Raw genomic sequence first — 18,795 nt, 5'->3', positions numbered from 1 at the left:
AATTCATCCAGTGAATTGGCCTCTACTGCCTTCTGTGGCAGAGAATTCTACAAATTCACAACTGTCTGGGTGAAAAAGTTTCAGTTCATTTCAGTTTTAAATGGCCGCCCCTTTATTCTTAGACTGTAGCCCCTGGTTCTGGACTCCCCCAACATTGGGACGATTTTTCCTGCATCTAGTTTGTCCTACTCTTTGTTTCCTGTCTGCCACCCAATTCTCTATCCATGTCAATACCCGACCCCCAATACCAGGTGCTCTAATTTTCCCCACTAATCTCCTGTGTGGGACCTTATCAAAGGTTTTGTGAAAGTCCAGATACACTACATCCACTGGCTCTCCTTCATCCATTTTACTTGTCACATCCTCAAAAAATTCCAGAAGATTAGTCAAGCAGGATTTCCTTCATAAATCCATGCTGACGGACCAATCCTTTTACTGCTATCCAAATGCGCTATTATTACCTTTAATAATCGACTCCAGCATCTTCCCCACCACTCGCTCTTTTCTTGAAAAGTGGGATAACATTAGCTACCCTCCAATCCACAGGAACTGACCCTGAATCTATAGAACATTGGAAAATGATCACCAATGCGTCCACGATTTCTAGAGCCACCTCCTTGAGTACCCTGGGATGCAGACCATCAAGCCCATGGGATTTATCAGCCTTCAGTCTACCCAAAACTATTTCTCGCCTAATGCAAATTTCTTTCAGTTCCTCTGTCTCCCTAGATCCTCTGTCCTCTAGTACATCTGGGAGATTGGTTCTGTCTTCACTAAGGAAGACACAAAGTACCAGTTTAACTCTTCTGCCATTTCCTTGTTCCCCATAATAATTTCACCTGTTCTGCCTTCAAGGGACCCACATTTGTCTTTACTAATCTTTTTCTCTTAACATACCTAAAGAAGCTTTTCCTATCCTACTTTATATTCTTCGCCAGTTTACCCTCGTACTTAATCTTTTCACCCCGTATTGCCCTTTTTGTTACCTTCTGTTGTCAATAGACAATAGGTGCAGGAGTAGGTCATTCGGCCCTTCGAGCCAGCATCGCCATTCACTGTGATCATGGCTGATCATCCACAATCCTGCCTTCTCCCCATATCCATTGACTCCGTTATCTTTAAGAACTCTATCTAACTCTCTCTTGAAAGCATCCAGAGAATTGGCCTCCACTGCCTTCTGAGACAGAGAATTCCACAGATCTGGGTGAACTCTCTGGGTGAAAAAGTTTTTCCTCATCTCCGCTCTAAATGGCCTACCCCTTATTCTTAAACTGTGGCCCCTGGTTCTGGACTCCCCCAACATTGGGAACATGTTTCCCGCCTCTAGTGTGTCCAATCCCTTAATAATCTTATATGTTTCAATAAGACTCCCTCCCATCCTTTCTAAATTCCAGTGGTTACATTCTTTCAACATATGACAGTCCCGCCATCCCGGGAAGTAACCTCGCGAACCTACGCTGCACTCCCTCAATAACAAGAATGTCCTTCCTCAAATTTGGAGACCAAAACTGCACACAATACTCCAGGTGTTGTTCACTAGGGCCCTGTACAACTGTAGAAGGACCTCTTTGCTCCTATACTGAACTCCTCATGTTATGAAGGCCAACATGCCATTAGCTTTCTTCATTGCCTGCTGTACCTGCATGCTTACTTTCAGTGACTGATGAACAAGGACACCCAGAACACATTGTACTTCCCCTTTTCCTAACAAGACACCATTCAGTTAATAATCTGCCTTTCTGTTCTTGCCACAAAAATGGATAACCTCACATTTATCCACATTAAACTGCATCTGCCATGCATTTGCCCACTCATCCAATTTGTCCGTCACCTTGCATGCTCATAGCATCCTCTTCACAGTTCACACTGCCGCCCTGCTTTGTGTCATCTGCAAATTTGCTAATGTTACTCTTAATCACTTCATCTAAATCATTAATGTATATTGTAAATAGCTGCGGTCCCAGCACCGTGCCTTGCGGTACCCCACTAATCACTGCCTGCCATTCTGAAAGGGACCCGTTAATCCCTACTCTTTGTTTCCTGTCTGCCAACCAATTTTCTATCCATTTCAGTACCTTACTCTCAATACCAGGTGCTCTAATTTTCCCTACTAATCTCCTGTGCGGGACCTTATCAAAGGCTTTGTGAAAGTCCAGATACACTACATCCACTGGCTCTCCTTCATCCATTTTACTTGTCACATCCTCAAAAAATTCCCGAAGATTAGTCAAGCAGGATTCCCCCTTCATAAATCCATGCTGACTTGGACCAATCATTTTACTGCTATCCAAATGCGCCGTTATTACCTTTAACAATCGACTCCAGCATCTTCTCCACCACCGATGTCAGGCTAACTGGTCTATAATTCCCCATTTCCTCTCTCGCTCTTTTCTTGAAAAGTGGGATAACATTAGCTACCCTCCAATACTCTTTGCTATTTTTATACACATTTTCTTTTAGTTTTATTCCATTCCTAACTTCTCTTGTCAGTAACGGTTGCCTCCTACTCCCCTGAAAATCTTTCTTCCTCTTTGGAATGAAATAATCCTGCATCTTCTGGATTATGCTCAGAAATTCTGCCATTGCTGCTCCACCATCATTCCTGCTAGGATCCTTTTCCAGTCGACCTTGGCCAGCTCCTCTCTCATGCCTTCATCATCCCCTTTGTTCAGCTGCAACACTGACACTTCTGATTTAACCTTCTCTCTCTCAAACTGCAAATCAAATCATTCAGCAATTTAGCCCAAAGCAAACTATCAAAATTCACTTCAATATGATTCGACCAGAATTCTGCTACTGCCTCTGACAATTGTGGCTCATATGATAAATTTGTATTTGTGTTTTTAACCTCTTACATGCTTATCACTGATGATGAAATTCCTTCCCTGTCTCCACACACCTCCTGCACTCCCTCCTGCAGTCTCTCTCCGAATTCCTGCTCACGCTCCTGCAGTCTCCTCACGGATTTCATACTCACACCTCTAGGGTCTCACTCTTCCCACATTTCCTCCTACAGTTTCTCCACCTCCTCCTCCGTCTTCACACTGACATCCCACTCTCCCTCTCGTCACCTCACAGCTTGTGTTGTCAAGGACCTGCTGATGCTGTTCCCACATTCTGCTCAGACCTTGCATGCTCCCTTCTTCAGTCCTTCACTCCCCCAAAGCTGCCTCCTACAGACCTCTCAAGCACCTGAGCTCCATCTTAAGCATCCACCTGAACTTCACATAGCACAAACTTTTATCCAAAATTATACATTCTGCATCTTGCCCTGCATCAGCTACACTCACCCATCACTACTGCTCTGAATAGCGTCAGAGTCATTAGAACAGTACAGCACAGAAATATGCCCTTCGACCCACCTTGTCCATGCCGACTAAGTTGGCATTTTGGCTAGTGTCATTTGTCTGTACTTGTCCTGTGTTCTTCCAAACACTTCCTATTCATATTTTTTTCCAAATATCAGTTATTGTTCCAATTATTGTAGATAAATTGTGCACCACACATCCTTGGAGCCACATCAGTTAATTCACTTTAGTTTTATTGGTTGAGGGAGCAATATTCCTCAGGACTCAGAACCTCTCACTTCTTTGAATTGTGCATCTTTCACATTCACCTGAAAGTGATAAATGTAATGGCTCATCTCCCCCTGCTCCGTCCTGCTCGGAAACATCAACCAGTTGAGCCTTCAACCTGAGATCTCTCATTGGGTCCATGTCTAAAGCTTTGATCCATAAGACTGTTATGTTGAATATGGAGTCATAAAGCAGCACTGCTGGCCTACATTGATTACATAAAAATTCAGTCCTTTTTTAATTAATGGACTCACAGATCCCTCCGTACCACCAACTCCTGCACTTTAGTCATTACAGATACAGTGCCTTTGGTCCACCGAGTCTGCGCCGACTAATGTTCGCCCCGTACACTAACACTATCCTACACACTCGGGACAAATTACAATTTACAGATGCCGATTAACCTACAACCTGTAGGTCTTTGAAGTATGGGAGGAAACCAGAGCACCTGGAGAAAACATATGCAGTCACAGGGGAAATGTACAAATTCCATACAACCTGCATCCGTAGTCAGGATCAAACCCTGGTCTCTGGTGCTGTAATGCAACAATGCTACCGTGCTGCCACTTGTCCAAGTCCATCCAGTCTTGACCCAACATGCATTTTGACTCCTGCAGTTGTTTTTTCTTTCACCTCCCTACTCCAGTTTCCACACCTCACTGCCATCAATAGATTATCAATATTCTCTTCGATGTGTCTGCTCACTATCTTATCTATTGTTTTCATCTTGGTTTCATCCACCCCTGGGTACCCCCACTCCTCCAAACTAGTGCAGCAAATATGCCAAATATGTGATTTTCTTTTTTAAATGGCAGTAAATGGGCAATGGCTCTGTCATAGTGGAAGCCTGTAGATCAATTGGAATTAGATAGCCATCTTTTTATATCACACAGTAAAAGATTATATATTCAAAGTCAATTGTGGATTAGTGCATAGTAAACAAAAACCCATTTGAACCCAAAACTTCCAACGAATACAAAAGCATTTTGATATTTATGCATAAATATAATTCCTCCATTGATTGACAGGAACAGATTACTACAGGAAGTTTTGTCGAAAAAATGTGGGGACTTCTTCAGTGAGAAATATGACAAATGTGGAGGGGCTCTAGAATCAACACACAACTTATGTGCTTCACTAGATGGAATTTGCTAAATTCATCCAGAATTATTTTTGTTTACAACAGGATTTGATTTCCAGGCTCATCATTGCCTTTGATACTGTAAGGGAAAGAGAATATACAGCAAAGTGATTGAACAATAACATGAAAATATAGCTTCATGAATGGAATACCAGATGGGTCAAAAGTCATATCCTGGGAAACCATGTTTGACAATGGAATGTGAGCAGCTTATTCAGAGTTAAATAGGGATTAGAATAGATTATTTTTGACACAACATGATGGAACTAAAACAAATGAAGTAACTAGTTGTCAAATCAACAAAAGGGTGCCATCACTTTATCAATACAACAACTCCATCAGACATATGCAGCTAGTGTTGCCAACTTTCTCACTCCCAAATAAGGGACAAAAGGTCAAAATAAGGGACGAATTCTCTACGGCAATTCGTTGACCCACAGGAGTTGGATGCTTCCCACTGTTAAATAAACTAGTTTAAAAGTTAGTTTGCTAGCTAGAGGTTATTTTCGATATTTGAGCAAAGTGGATTGTTTTACACAGAATCTGATTTGCTTTGATATTCAGTAAAAGCTTACAATCCCTCCAAACTACATAGTTAATATATTCATCCATGACGTCAATACAGTTTAATAACTAATACTTAATTTGAGCAAAGCTAAAGACGATTCCCCTCAAAGTAAAAAAATTGCCCAAGGCAAGTGAACACAGTTGGAAAGTGCATTTGGGGATTCAATTGGGTTGTTTGATTGTGATGATTCTCATAGTTAGTCAGCCCCTAATAACCACAGTAAATAAAGAATGGTCATTTCAATAAAGTAAGAGAATTACAGAATCACTGGAAGAATACTTGAGATCACCTGGCTTTGAAAAAAGGAAGATAACTGATATTGAGGAAAATGATAATGGCGATTTTCCAATCCTGTAACATCTTATATCAGCTACAATTACGTTCAACTAAGTGCCTTGTGGTTTATCCATTCCCAACATCAAACACCAAGGGACAGGATCTGGATCATCTCAGAAATCTGAATCAAGTTTACGGTTCAGCAACAGGTAATTTCACACTGCATTAGACAACAATTTCCCATTCTTTTCTAGCCTTGTAAAAAACAGTGCACGTGACAATTCTAGTGAGTGCTGTAAAACCAAGACATAGAAACATAGAAAATAGGTGCAGGAGTAGGCCATTCGGCCCTTCAAGCCTGCACCCCCATTCAATATGATCATGGCTGATCATCCAGCTCAGTATCCTGTACCTGCCTTCGCTCCATACCCCCTGATCCCTTTAGCCACAAGGGCCACATCTAACTCCCTCTTAAATATAGCCAATGAACTGGCCTGAACTACCTTCAGTGGCCGAGAATTCCAGAGATTCACCACTCTCTGTGTGAAAAATGTTTTTCTCATCTCGGTCCTAAAAGATTTCCCCCTTATCCTTAAACTGTGACCCCTTGTTCTGGACTTCCCCAACATCAGGAACAATCTTCCTGCATCTAGCCTGTCCAACCCCTTAAGAATTTTGTAAGTTTCTATAAGATCCCCCCTCAATCTTCTAAATTCTAGCGAGTACAAGCCGATTCTTCCAGTCTTTCCTCATATGAAAGTCCTGACATCCCAGGAATCAGTCTGGTGAACCTTCTCTGTACTCCCTCTATGGCAAGAATGTCTTTCCTCAGATTAGGAGACCAAAACTGTACGCAATACTCCAGGTGTGGTCTCACCAAGACCCTGTACAACTGCAGTAGAACCTCCCTGCTCCTATACTCAAATCCTTTTGCTATGAATGCTAACATACCATTCGCTTTCTTCACTGCCTGCTGCACCTGCATGCCTACTTTCAATGACTGGTGTACCATGACACCCAGGTCTCGTTGCATCTCCCCTTTTCCTAATCGGCCTCCATTCAGATAATAGTCTACTTTCCTATTTTTGCCACCAAAGTGGATAACCTCACATTTATCCACATTATACTGCATCTGCTATGCATTTGCCCACTCACCCAGCCTATCCAAGTCACCTTGCAGCCTCCTAGCATCCTCCTCACAGCTAACACTGCCCCCCCGCTTCGTGTCATCCGCAAACTTGGAGATGTTGCATTCAATTCCCTCGTCCAAATCATTAATATATATTGTAAATAGCTGGGGTCCCAGCACTGAGCCTTGCGATACCCCACTAGTCACTGCCTGCCATTGTGAAAAGGACCCGTTTACTCCTACTCTTTGCTTCCTGTCTGCCAGCCATTCTCTATCCACATCAATACTGAACCCCCAATACCGTGTGCTTTAAGTTTGTATACTAATCTCTTATGTGGGACCTTGTCGAAAGCCTTCTGAAAGTCCAGATATAACACATCCACTGGTTCTCCCTTATCCACTCTACTAGTTACATCCTCGAAAAATTCTATAAGATTCGTCAGACATGATTTACCTTTCATAAATCCATGCTGACTTTGTCCAATGATTTCACCACTCCAATGATTTCACCAAGACAACACAATCGCTCAAAAAGGCATCACAATGTGGGCCTTAGAGTGAGTCACTGAGCAGCTGAAATATAGCTTATTATTTATGCTGAACCTGTCCAAGTTTCTTCTTCAGCCTCCCAGCTTTAAGTTTTATTAGTAAGCAACTGTACGCAGATCGGGTTGCCCAATACAGGAATGATATGGAGATTTTAGAGAGGGGACAGAAGAGGTTTACCAAAAGATGCCCGGATTGGAAGGTATTAGCTATAAGGTGAGGTCGGAATCACTTGGATTGTTTTCTCGGGAGTTTCAGAGGTTGAGAGACCTATTAGAAGTACATAAAATGATGAGAGACATATATAGTGTAGATAGTCATAGATGGTGTAGATAGTCATAAATGGTGTAGATGGTCAGAACCTGGGTGGAAATGTCAAAAACTAGAGTACATAGCTTTAAGGTGGGAGGAGCAAAGTTTAAAGGAGATGTGCGGGACATGTTTTTTTTAAACCCATGCATGGTGGTGGTGCTGAAACACACTGGAGGAGGTGGCGGTGGAGGCAGATATGGCAGTGGTGTTTAAGAGGCTTTGGATAGGTACATGGATAAGCAGGGATATTGATCACATGTGGGCAGAAGAAATTAGTTGAACTTGCATCATGTTTGGTGCAGACATTTGGGAAGAATGACCAGTTCTTGTGCTGTCATGTTCCATGTTGAAATATGGACACTGATGCCAAACCCTGAATTTATTGCCTATCCTTCAAAAGAGGGTCATGAGACATCATGAACCTATACTTCCAAGTTTAAAATGAGGTGATTTCCTTGAAACATGCAAAGTTCTCAATGCTTGACAAGGCAGAATCAGTGAAGCATTTCCCTGGATCCAGATTCTCTAGAACTAGGGATCACACTCTCAAAATATGACTTCAGGATGGAGATAAGAAGAAACATTTCCATACAGATGGGGGTTTAACCAATGATCTCTGATCTGTGGCACACCACAATTGCAGAAAACCATCAAAGCTTTCAGACTGAATAATGTCAAATCCCACTCCTATCAACCTCATTGGAGACTTTTGAAATTATTTAATCAACTTTATCGGACTTCAATGTTACAAATTTGCTCTAAATATTGTACCCTTTATCTTTGCACTGTGGACGGCTTGATTGTATTTGTGCACAGTCTTTTACAGTACACAAATAAAAACTTTTCACTGTATCTCAGTATATGTGACAATAAGAAACTAAACTAAATTATAGTATCATCGCTTGGTTGAGATCATAAACTGAAGCTTTAACCCATTTGATGGATGCAAGATCCCACTGCAATTTTAAAGAGGAGGGGAGTTCCTGTACAGCAATTAATTCTCATTTAATGCAATTAAAAAACAGATAAACTGTTAATCGTCTCTATTGATCGTGGAACCTTCGTCTATAAATTGGCTGCCACTGTTGCCTACTAACAACAGTGACCACATGTCAAAAGTAGTTCATTGATTGTGATTTGATCTGGGATGGTCTTGGGGCATGAAAGGTGCCATGAAAATGGACATTTGTCTGATCAGAGAGAGAGAGAGAACTATTTTATCTATCAGATTGAAAAGACAAGGTGAAGTACGGACAGGGTTTCTGGAGGGGCTGATGCTATTTTTATGTAAAAGGCAAAAACATCTATCTCACATTGGCTTTTACAAATCAGTGTCATGCCTTCTGATACCAGGCCGTGACATACCCAGACTGCTCAGTGTCTTTAAAATTCCCAAAATATGCCACCAAAACTCTACAGGAATATGTTAGGGCGCATTTTTCCGAGCAGATGTGATTACACACACCCACACACATCCAAGATCAGAGTTTTATAATTATAGAGATATGGATAATTATATACAACTCCAGTCATATTCACGTCATATATATATATGGTATAATAATATATGGTTTAAATCGACTGCAGCACAGAATTAGGCTCCCCATAGAATATTATGAGCATTGAGCACTAGATGGCGCTTACTTTTTCAATCTAATTTTCTAATTAGCTTAATTAATGAATGTGCAACTTTTGGCATTGACGAGTTATGAATTTCTTCTCATTGATATTCTATCTAAATCTGTGCCAAATTTCAAGTAGATACCAGACATGGGTCACAAGGGCAGTGGAGGCCAAGTGAGAGCAGTGGAGGCCAAATCACTGGATGGATTTAAGAGAGAATTTGATAGAGCTCTAGGGGCTAGTGGAGTCAAGCGGTATGGGGAGAAGGCAGGCACGGGTTATTGATAGGGGACGATCAGCCATGATCACAATGAATGGCGGTGCTGGCTCGAAGGGCCGAATGGCCTCCTCCTGCACCTATTTTCTATGTTTCTATGAAAGTTAAATTCTAGACACAATACTCGGCTCACAGCCTATATATTTCTGATTTCCAGTAACTGCAGTGCTTTCTGCCATACAGTCCCAATTTTGTTTTCTTCCTCTGTTCTCTTCACTTCCTTCGATTTACACCTCTATACAGATCATCTGTGATTAACAAGCCTTCATCACCCTCTCTCAGCCAGTATCACACCGCTACTGGAATCATTCAATCTCACCTGGTCTCAACCACATCTGACATTTCCATTATACTATCTACCCTCCCCCGCTCTGCATCTTTAAATATGTTTAATTTCCAACTTTTCTTACTTCTGATAAAAAATCATAAATGTGAAACATTGTCTTTGTTTTTCCTTCCATTTACATGACCACTACGTTGAGTGTTTCCGGCAGTTATTATTGATTATTTTCTGAATCTGCAGCTTTTATTTTGGTTTAAAGAGTTATGACTGAGTTTTTATTGCTTCAAAAAGAGTTATGACTGAGTTCACAGGATACAGCCGAGGATTTGGTATCTGCACAGTCGTAGAACTGGCAGAACTTCCAAGCAAGTTATTCTTGGGATGCTAAAACACTGACAATGTGGAACATTTCCCAGACAAGTTAATTGGCTCAAGTCCAGTTACCCCTCCCTCGGTCTACTTGCAAAATTATGCAGTCTCTTGACAACGATATTCCCTGTGCTTACCAATAATTACTCTCTAATGTTCAAACAAGGCAATGCCATGACAGCTTCAGATCATGTTGATGTGAGCTCAAACATAAACATGAAAGCGACATTTCAGAAATGATATGATGGTGACCACCCTTGAAATCAACGCAGCATGTAACCACTTTGTAGGCACTAATCCTATATCTCTGCCCAAACCAGAATATAGTTTTGGTCTTGCCACCTGTGGACATGGAATGGTTCTTAATTAGGGGAATTGTAAATGAGGTTATTAACCACTTCAGCGCATCCTAGGTGATACTCAGTTGTTGGCTTGTCCAAATTCTTCAAATGGATCCTTTGCTGCTTTAACTGAAGTACAAAATCCATCTGAGAATTTGCTTAAGTGTGGAACCGCAATGGTAATGATGATTCAGGACCATAAGATTAATAGATGAAATACACGTGCACAGGTTGCCTGATAAATGGAGTTAGGTGCACTGAGAGAATCAAAGATCCTACAGCGGAGCCAGATAGACCACTCCTTCTAAATGCAATGGGCTGACGTGTAGTACGCAACGGAGCGGAACGTGGACCTTTTTTTCCATCCATTTCAGTAACCCAACCCAACCCGACTTGCAGTGTAATCAACGTTACAGGGGAACAGTTTGTGTTAATAAATTATAATTCTGAAAATGAGAAGATTTTTACCAAAGAACTTATATTTTTACGAGGATTTTTCCGTAACCGGCTTCCATCTCCGCACTATTATCCTTGCTCCGCTATGGGATCTTTGGTGCGGGAATGGAAGCGGTTACGGAAATGGGGCTAAAAATTACCCATGAATCTGCCCATGACCGTACTACGTATTTTTTGTCGAGTGATCTATCTTGCTTGTTATAGGATCTTTGGAGAGAATTGTCTAGTTATATCCTTGAGGCTGTACACATGGAAAGGTTTTCCTCTCAAATAGCAACACCTGATCAGATTCCATTAGTTAGACCACAAGGGGACCAGACTTGCAGAAGCATGTCTAGGGTTTGAATCCAGGTGTTAACTGGTAGATGTAGCCAAGTGTCCATCTCGGGACACTATTGGAGGTGGTTACAATGTTGACAGCTGGAGTTGACACGCTCTGTCATGTGAAGGCTGCTATCTGATTTTATAATGCTATTCCACGGGTAACCTGGCATTGATTAATAGATGCCTATAGTCTCTGTGGTCAGTCTGGGCCTGGTGACACTTTCATTGGGTCAGTCATGAATTGTTTGTGAGAGACAGACAGCTTTGTGGGAAGTATATTTTTTAAACTAATCTATTATGATGTTTACCTGACAACTACCCTCACAGTTCCAAGCTTTTTGATGGTACCAATTTTGCTCATGATTAGTTTTTACGTGCAGATCCAAGGTGGGTACAAATCTATAGGAATGCACTGAAGTTAACTTCAGCTTTTTTTCATTTGTGTGCCATGATACAAGCTGTACTTGATCCTGTACCCGTTCTCTTTCTGTCCCTTACTGACAAACATTGCTTGATATAGTTTCATGGGCGCTTCCCTATTTGAGGTCATGGTGGGCACGTGAGGATTTTGCAGGTTCTGAGATCTGTGTTTGGACAGTCGTTCAGGCAGCGTGGAATTCTCTGCAGAACTATGGTAGTGTCAGATGGCCGCATAGCCAGACACAATTCCAGTGTCTCCAGGACAGTTCTCATCCCTAGATTCTCTGGATTGACCCTCATTGTGTGCATCCCACATTGAATCAAAGTGTTCAACAATCAAAAGACCAGAACTAAAGGCAAGAGCACTTCATGCCGTGCTTGCAGATTTGTGAATGACACCATTGTTTGTCTCTGCCTAGTCCTGCAGCCATGTGAAATCGGTCTGAAAGTCAGGAAACAGTCAAGAATCGCGTGACCATAGTTCTGGACATGTCCTCAGAAGCTGACTTGCAATTTTCATCAGCAGTGTGACTGTCGATGTGCATTGCAGTGCCACTTGAATTGCTGGGCTCAGGCAGAGTTTCTATTACTGGAAGGGGGATGTCCAACAACTAGACATTTAATAAGTCACAGTTAGGAGCAATAACTGCAGACATGGAAATCTCTCTCTCCAATGAAGCTGGAAAGACAACTGGAGCTCCTTTTCTATTTTGGCCAAGCTTAAAATGCAGATGAAAAAGTGAATTCTTGGCCAAGCAGTTGTGCTTTAGTGTCAGAAGGCTGTTAGTTTAAACACAACCAATACTGTTGCAAGAGGCAGAAATTGGGCTACATAATAAAAACCATGATCTTTCGAAAGGTAGTGGATGGAAAGTACAGTGCTTTAAAACATACCGTCGCACCTTTTGACCATTTCACCATTGAAAGATCTGGAAGAAGTTGCAATTAAATTTTAAAAAGTAAAAGTAGTGTTAAGAAATAGCAAACCTGCAACCAGTTATTCCATTGCCATGGTCTAAATCCATTTATTTCCCTGCAAATAGTCAGATATTTTTTACTTTTAAAGTCTATTATAATATTCGCCTGACCATTGACCCTTACAATGCAAAGCTTTTTGATAGTACCAATTTTGCTTTTGAGTATTTTTAACAAGCAGATCCAAGGTGGATAGAAATCCACCAAGGCATATCACTGTAAAAGCTGCTCACTTAAGCTTTTTCCCCCAATTGTGTGCAATGAAATAAGCTGCAGCTTGTGACTAATCCATGGCAACAATGAAAGGACAACCCTAGACTGCATGTAGTCAAGCATTATGTGATCTGAATTAGCATTCTGAATATACCCAGTAATACACATGGAAAACAGAAATCATCCACTGCTTTTCATAACCTCTGAACACCTCAAAAGCACTCTGTGGCCAATGAAGACAATTTAAGTACAGCCACTACTGGGTGCAATTTGGGTACACCAAGGCCACACAGAGAGCAAAATGATCAAAAGCAGATATCCTATCTTTTAACGATGAAGATTGAGGGATAAGCATTGACCAGAAATCTGAGATATCTCCCTGTACTTCCTCGAAAATGGTGTCATGCAATCGTTTACATCCAGCTGAGAGAGCAGTTGGTGTTTTGATTTAACATCTCATCTAAGTGACTGTGCGTTTGACAACACAGTATACTATTATTCTGCAATGGAGCCTATGTTGGTATTGATTTTTGAGTGCGAGTCTCTCGAGTGGAACGAGTGCCTACAACCTCCTGGCTTCTTGGCAAGATCGCCATTAACAGAAGTAAACCTGACACCATGCATTTCCCATGCCACCACATTTGGAAATATTCTTTCAATCATTTTGCAGCAGCCCCTTGGAAAGTATTATTGAATTCATATTTTAATGATTAATTTCATTTAAACTAACTATCCTATTTAAGGGTCCTCCTTTCAGAAAGCCCCAATGTATAGCCTCTTCATGAAGTGAGCACGGGAAATTCACTGAACAGTACATAATCAGTGTGCAATGTATAATCACTGCACAGATCAAATCCTTCACTGATCCAACCAGAAACATACTTGACAGATACAGCATTACACTGGATTCTCCAGGAATTTGCAAATTATCTCCTGGGCACCGCTGCAAGCAACCTAGCAAGGAAATCAGGGGGATAATCTTTTTCATCATTTTCTTGAAATATTTTTTCAAATATAAAAATATTGAGGTGGATAAACAATGCATGAGTGTGTGGGGCCTGAGGTTAATGATGATGCCTCCAGGAATACATTAATTCAGAGTTGGCAACTCCACTAAGAAATTATGAAAGAGATGCATTTCTCCGGATGGCTTAACAAACTGATTGCACTATTAGGTGCGAAGCGATGCATTCTGGTGGGAAAGACATGATCTACGAACAAGAGCCTAAAACGGATAAAGGAATAAAAGGATGCAGGTGCATAAAGGAACTCAGTGAGTCAAGCAGCATTGGTGGCGGTGCAGGAAGAGTCAATGTTTCCGGTGAGACCCTGCATTAGTACTGAGAGTGTAGACAGAGGACAGCCAGTACAGGGGACCTGCGCATTACGGCTGTTCGGGGAACGGAAATTCGTCCTTACAGAATTCACAAATAAAATTCACACTCATAAACACAATATTTTTTCTCAAACATACAACATGGCTTTGCATTACAGAAAATCGCAAACAGATCGTTTCCAAGAAACATAATCTCCCCATAATACGGGGGTCGCCTGTATATAGAAATAGAGGGAGGGTTAAAATAGGGGCTGGTAGATGATGAGTGGAACCAAGTGAGGGGGGGGGGGGGGGGGGGAAGAGAAGGTGGGCTGATGGAACCAGATAAGGGAGGGGGTTAAATTGAGAGACAGAGGCTGATGGGTGATAGGTGGAAATGGATAAAGAAGAACATTGGAGAGATGGGAGGGGGGAGGTAGAGAGAGGTTGGAAGGTGATAAATGGAACCAGATATGAGAGGGATGATGGGCAGCTGTAATCAGATGGTGGAGAGAGGAAGTAGAGTTTGAGGAAAAATAAATTTATATGGATAGGTTTTGTTGAATAAGGACAAATGAAACTGTGTGGCAGAGTATAATGGGAGTGGGAGAAGAATGGAAAAGGTGAAGGTGAGAGAACTTAGGTGGATTTAGGGGAGTGGGAAAGGAACACAGGGGGTGTGGGTTATCTGAAACTGGAACATTCAATGGATAGTAGACTACCCAGGCAGAATATGACAGTTTGTTGTTCTAGTCTGCTTTTGGTCTCACTGCGGCATTGGAGAAGGCCATGGAGCCAGGTCAGTGTGGGAAACAACCGAAAGCTCAACATGGCCATTATGGACACAGCACAAATGCTCTGCAACACAGTCGCCAAGTCGACACCACCCTTGAAGAATGGTTCTTCACTTTAGATTATGAATATGGATTGAAGAAATGGAGGCAAGATAAAATAGAGTCACAAGAATGCTACTGCGACCTCGACAACAGTTACTGGAAAGGTTTGGACAGATTAAGCCTTGCTGTACTCAAAATGTTCACAGATGCCCTGAGAGAGGTCTTTAAGTCAATGAAAAGGTTTAATTGATAGGGAATATATGGAGAAAATATTTCCACTTCTGACTGGCCATTGAAACATAGAAACATAGAAAATAGGTCCAGGAGTAGGCCATTCGGCCCTTCGAGCCTGCACCGCCATTCAATATGATCATGGCTGATCATCCAACTCAGTATCCTGTACCTGCCTTCTCTCCATACCCCCTGATCCCTTTAGCCACAAGAGCCACATCTAACTCCCTCTTAAATATAGCCAATGAACTGGCCTCAACTACCTTCTGCGGCAGAGAGCTCGGTGTGAAAATTTTTTTTCTCATCTCGGTCCTAAAGGATTTCCCCTTTATCCTTAAGCTGTGACCCCTTGTCCTGGACTTCCCCAACATCGGGAACAATCTTCCTGCATCTAGCCTGTCCAACCCCTTAAGAATTTTGTGAGTTTCTATAAGATGCCCCCTCAATCTTCTAAATTCTAGCGAGTACAAGCCGAGTCTATTAAGACCCATCTTAAATATAAGGTAGCTATCAATAAAATTAAATATAAGCAGGAGAAACCTCTTTAGCCAGAGAAAGGTGAGGATAAGAAACTTGCAACCACATGAAAGCATTGTTTATATGGTTATCGGAAACTGGTGATGAGCTTGAATGAAATAAAGATTCTGTTTTCTGTGTAGCAGAAAGACAGCTGGGCTGAAAGATCTGTTCTGTGCAATTGCGTCTACATTAGAAAATCCTTCCAATTACTTTGCATTTGAAACCAGTTTGTAACAGTGGTTCCTATGTTCCAAGACAATCCTCCTAATTTAAAAGCTGTGATATGGTAAAAATCTGCAGTAGAAGTAGATTTATGTTTATATTCTTGGAAACAGAATAATTTTTCACAAAACCCAAATGGTGCCTTCTAATCTGATTTTGCATGTTTTCCAAGTGGACGCAACTACTTCTTATACACTACAATTTACGAAGTGGTAAATCTATTTAGGCTACTATTGTAACTACCTAGGGACCAAATTAAAGACCTATCAGATCCACTGATAGGTGCACAAATAACTTTTCTTTCTTACCTTCAAAAGCTCGTGCAGCATCTACAAGGTTTGACCAGTCTAAGCCAGAAGCGGTATCAGGAAGAGGCATCAAGCCAGGATCAGTGAACCTTGATTTATCCACAAGAGATCCATCAGAAAACCAGAACTCAGCTGCAAAGGGAAAGGAGAAAAAATGTGGCACATTATAACACACGCTAACAATTTCTATTCTTAAATTCTCAAAAATCTATGACCACTACGTTCTGCTTTTTGTTTTAGGCATGCGTTGTCCAGGTCATTCGTGACAGATGGCAGATTCTCTCCAATGAACTGTGTCCTTGGAACTGAAGCCGTTCTCTGCACCACTTTCACAGAACAGTAGACGACTGAAACTAGGTTTGTTGTATGCTTCAGGGAATGTCATTGCTCATTTTTAATTCATTATTTTAACCAAAGTCGAGATTGTTTTGTCAGTAAAAAAATCTACCCTGTCCAATGAATCTCAACATGACATAACTCTGCTGATATAAAACATAACAGGAGCAGGAGTAGCCAATCAACCACTTGAGTCTCCAAAATACTATTCAACACTCTACTACCCCGAATGGCCAGATCCACCCTTCACTTAGAAGGCATTGCGCAGATTTCTCAAGTAACATGGTTAATGTTGGTTTCCCACATGGACATAGACCAGCCACTTACACAGATAATCAGAAAGAGAAAAAAGAGAGATCACTAATATTCCTTGCCACGACAATGCAGGTAAAACCAGCATGGCTTCATTCATGTGTGCCCAGTTGGTGGGCAGGGAAAAAAGAGGATTGTCAAGCTGACAGAAGTTAGTTTGACGTGCATTTCAGCTGTTCACTCCTTAGATGCAAAGATGGGGAATATTTTACTGTCTTCCTAACAAAGAGAGTCGGGGTCTGAAGACAAGATACTTTCTCAACTCCAGTGTCAACCAGTTTCACAGAATTTATTGGTGGTAATAGGATATTTTCACCATTTGGAAAAATGTGAAAAGAGATTCCAAAATAGATTGAAAGTAATGTAATTGCTTTTCTCCTTGGCTACAAATGATTCAGAATATGAATGAGCATGCTAATTTATAACTAGGCTAGTCTCAGGGCAACTAGCAGTTTAGAAGACTGTAGAAACACAATAGAGCACTAGGTTTTGTGCATGCACTTGGGTAGCTCGGGGCTTTCAATGTCATAAACCATCATGCAACTGGTTATTGGACAGTAATGTCATGTTTCTGCACACAGCATGGTCACATACTGGTATTGAACACATGCACAGCATGGATCACAAATTTGATGCCTTTATTTCTCAATCCCTCATGGGTGAGGTGCGTTGATACACTGAGAACATTGGACAGGTGTCACGCACAAGTGGACTGTTTTCAGTCACAGGTGTCATTTGTGAGCCAGTCGAGATGAAGCAGGCATTCACAGTGCCCATTCAACAATACCGATAGGAGACTTAATCGGGAACAACCCAGGTCAGTGCTGCAAGCCTGACTCAGGTAGGTATTTAAGTAAGTTGATTATCCACCTACTGATTTGCAGCTTCCTTGTGATAGTAGCTTCCTCGTAATGGTTGCAATAAGTTTAGATCAGGCACAGGTTCTAACAATTTCACATTCACCAGTGGGAATTCAGCATTACTGGAGATTGTAAAGCTCTATTTTAGATGGCATGATCTGTGATAAGGCAGAAAACAAAACCCTTACTGTTATTTACTTACTTCGTAGGCCAGAGGCAGAGGGGCTGAGTGAGGCACGTGGGGGTAGGGTGTAGTGATACGGTGGGGTGGTGCTGAATAAGATGTCATTTGGCAGTGCTTGTTCAAGCATTGAGCTTCGGGAGCTGTTGTATGAAGATCCTCGGCGGTTACTGCATATACTTTCATCTGAGAGAGTGCGATACAAGGACTTCCTAGGTGACAGGTTCGCAGAAACAGAAATCTTCATACCATGGGGAAAGAGGAAAGAATAAAATTAAATATAGTGAGTACTATTATACTTGATGTTACAATACAATAGCATTGAAAGTGTAAAGCAGTGAAGCATAATTTGAAGTACATCAAGAATAAAATTGGGACTTTCCAGCATCTCACTAAAGGCCTTCATAAAGGGATATACTGATAATGAGGTGTGGTTTCCCCAGGTTAATGATCAACAAGGATCTCATTTTGTAATCAAGAGGCTATGGATTTAAGCCCTGCTCTACAACTATGTACGTATAACCCGGCTGAGACAGTGAGGCATTGAGGAACGCTGAGCAGAGTCAACAGTGTGGTAAGGGCCTGTCCCACGAGCATGCGACTGCATGCGGCAAGCGCGACCTAATGTGGTCGCTTGAGCCATACGGCCTCGCGGGGCCGGTCCCACTTCGATCGCCGGAGCCGTATGGAGTTGTGCGGAGCTGATCCCGAAATCGCGCGGGGCTCCGAAAAACTGACCGTGTTCAAGAATTCCGCGCGGCAACGGCCTGCCGGCCCGCAGCCACCTTGACGCCGTACGCACCGCCTTGACGGGCGTGCGCAGCGTCTCGACGTCGTACGTAACGCG

General features: G+C 41.9%; 1 protein-coding gene across 4 annotated transcripts in view; it reads right to left on the bottom strand.

The window, feature by feature from the left end:
* sipa1l2 (signal induced proliferation associated 1 like 2) overlaps positions 1 to 18,795 on the bottom strand; it is a 463,054-nt gene that overhangs the window by 26,066 nt on the left and 418,193 nt on the right. For all 4 annotated transcript variants that reach the window (XM_033021738.1, XM_033021739.1, XM_033021741.1 and 1 more), the window contains 2 exons: positions 17,970 to 18,189; positions 16,260 to 16,391 (listed from right to left, as the gene is read on the bottom strand). In XM_033021738.1, coding sequence (XP_032877629.1) covers positions 16,260 to 16,391; positions 17,970 to 18,189 — 352 coding nt within the window. The remainder of the gene's footprint in view (positions 1 to 16,259; positions 16,392 to 17,969; positions 18,190 to 18,795) is intronic.

Source organism: Amblyraja radiata, chromosome 5 (assembly GCF_010909765.2).
Source record: "Amblyraja radiata isolate CabotCenter1 chromosome 5, sAmbRad1.1.pri, whole genome shotgun sequence".
In the NCBI taxonomy this organism is placed as follows: Eukaryota; Metazoa; Chordata; class Chondrichthyes; order Rajiformes; family Rajidae; genus Amblyraja; species Amblyraja radiata.
The sequence above is the reverse complement of the archived record's forward strand: the minus strand, read 5'-3'. Positions and strand labels throughout refer to the sequence as shown.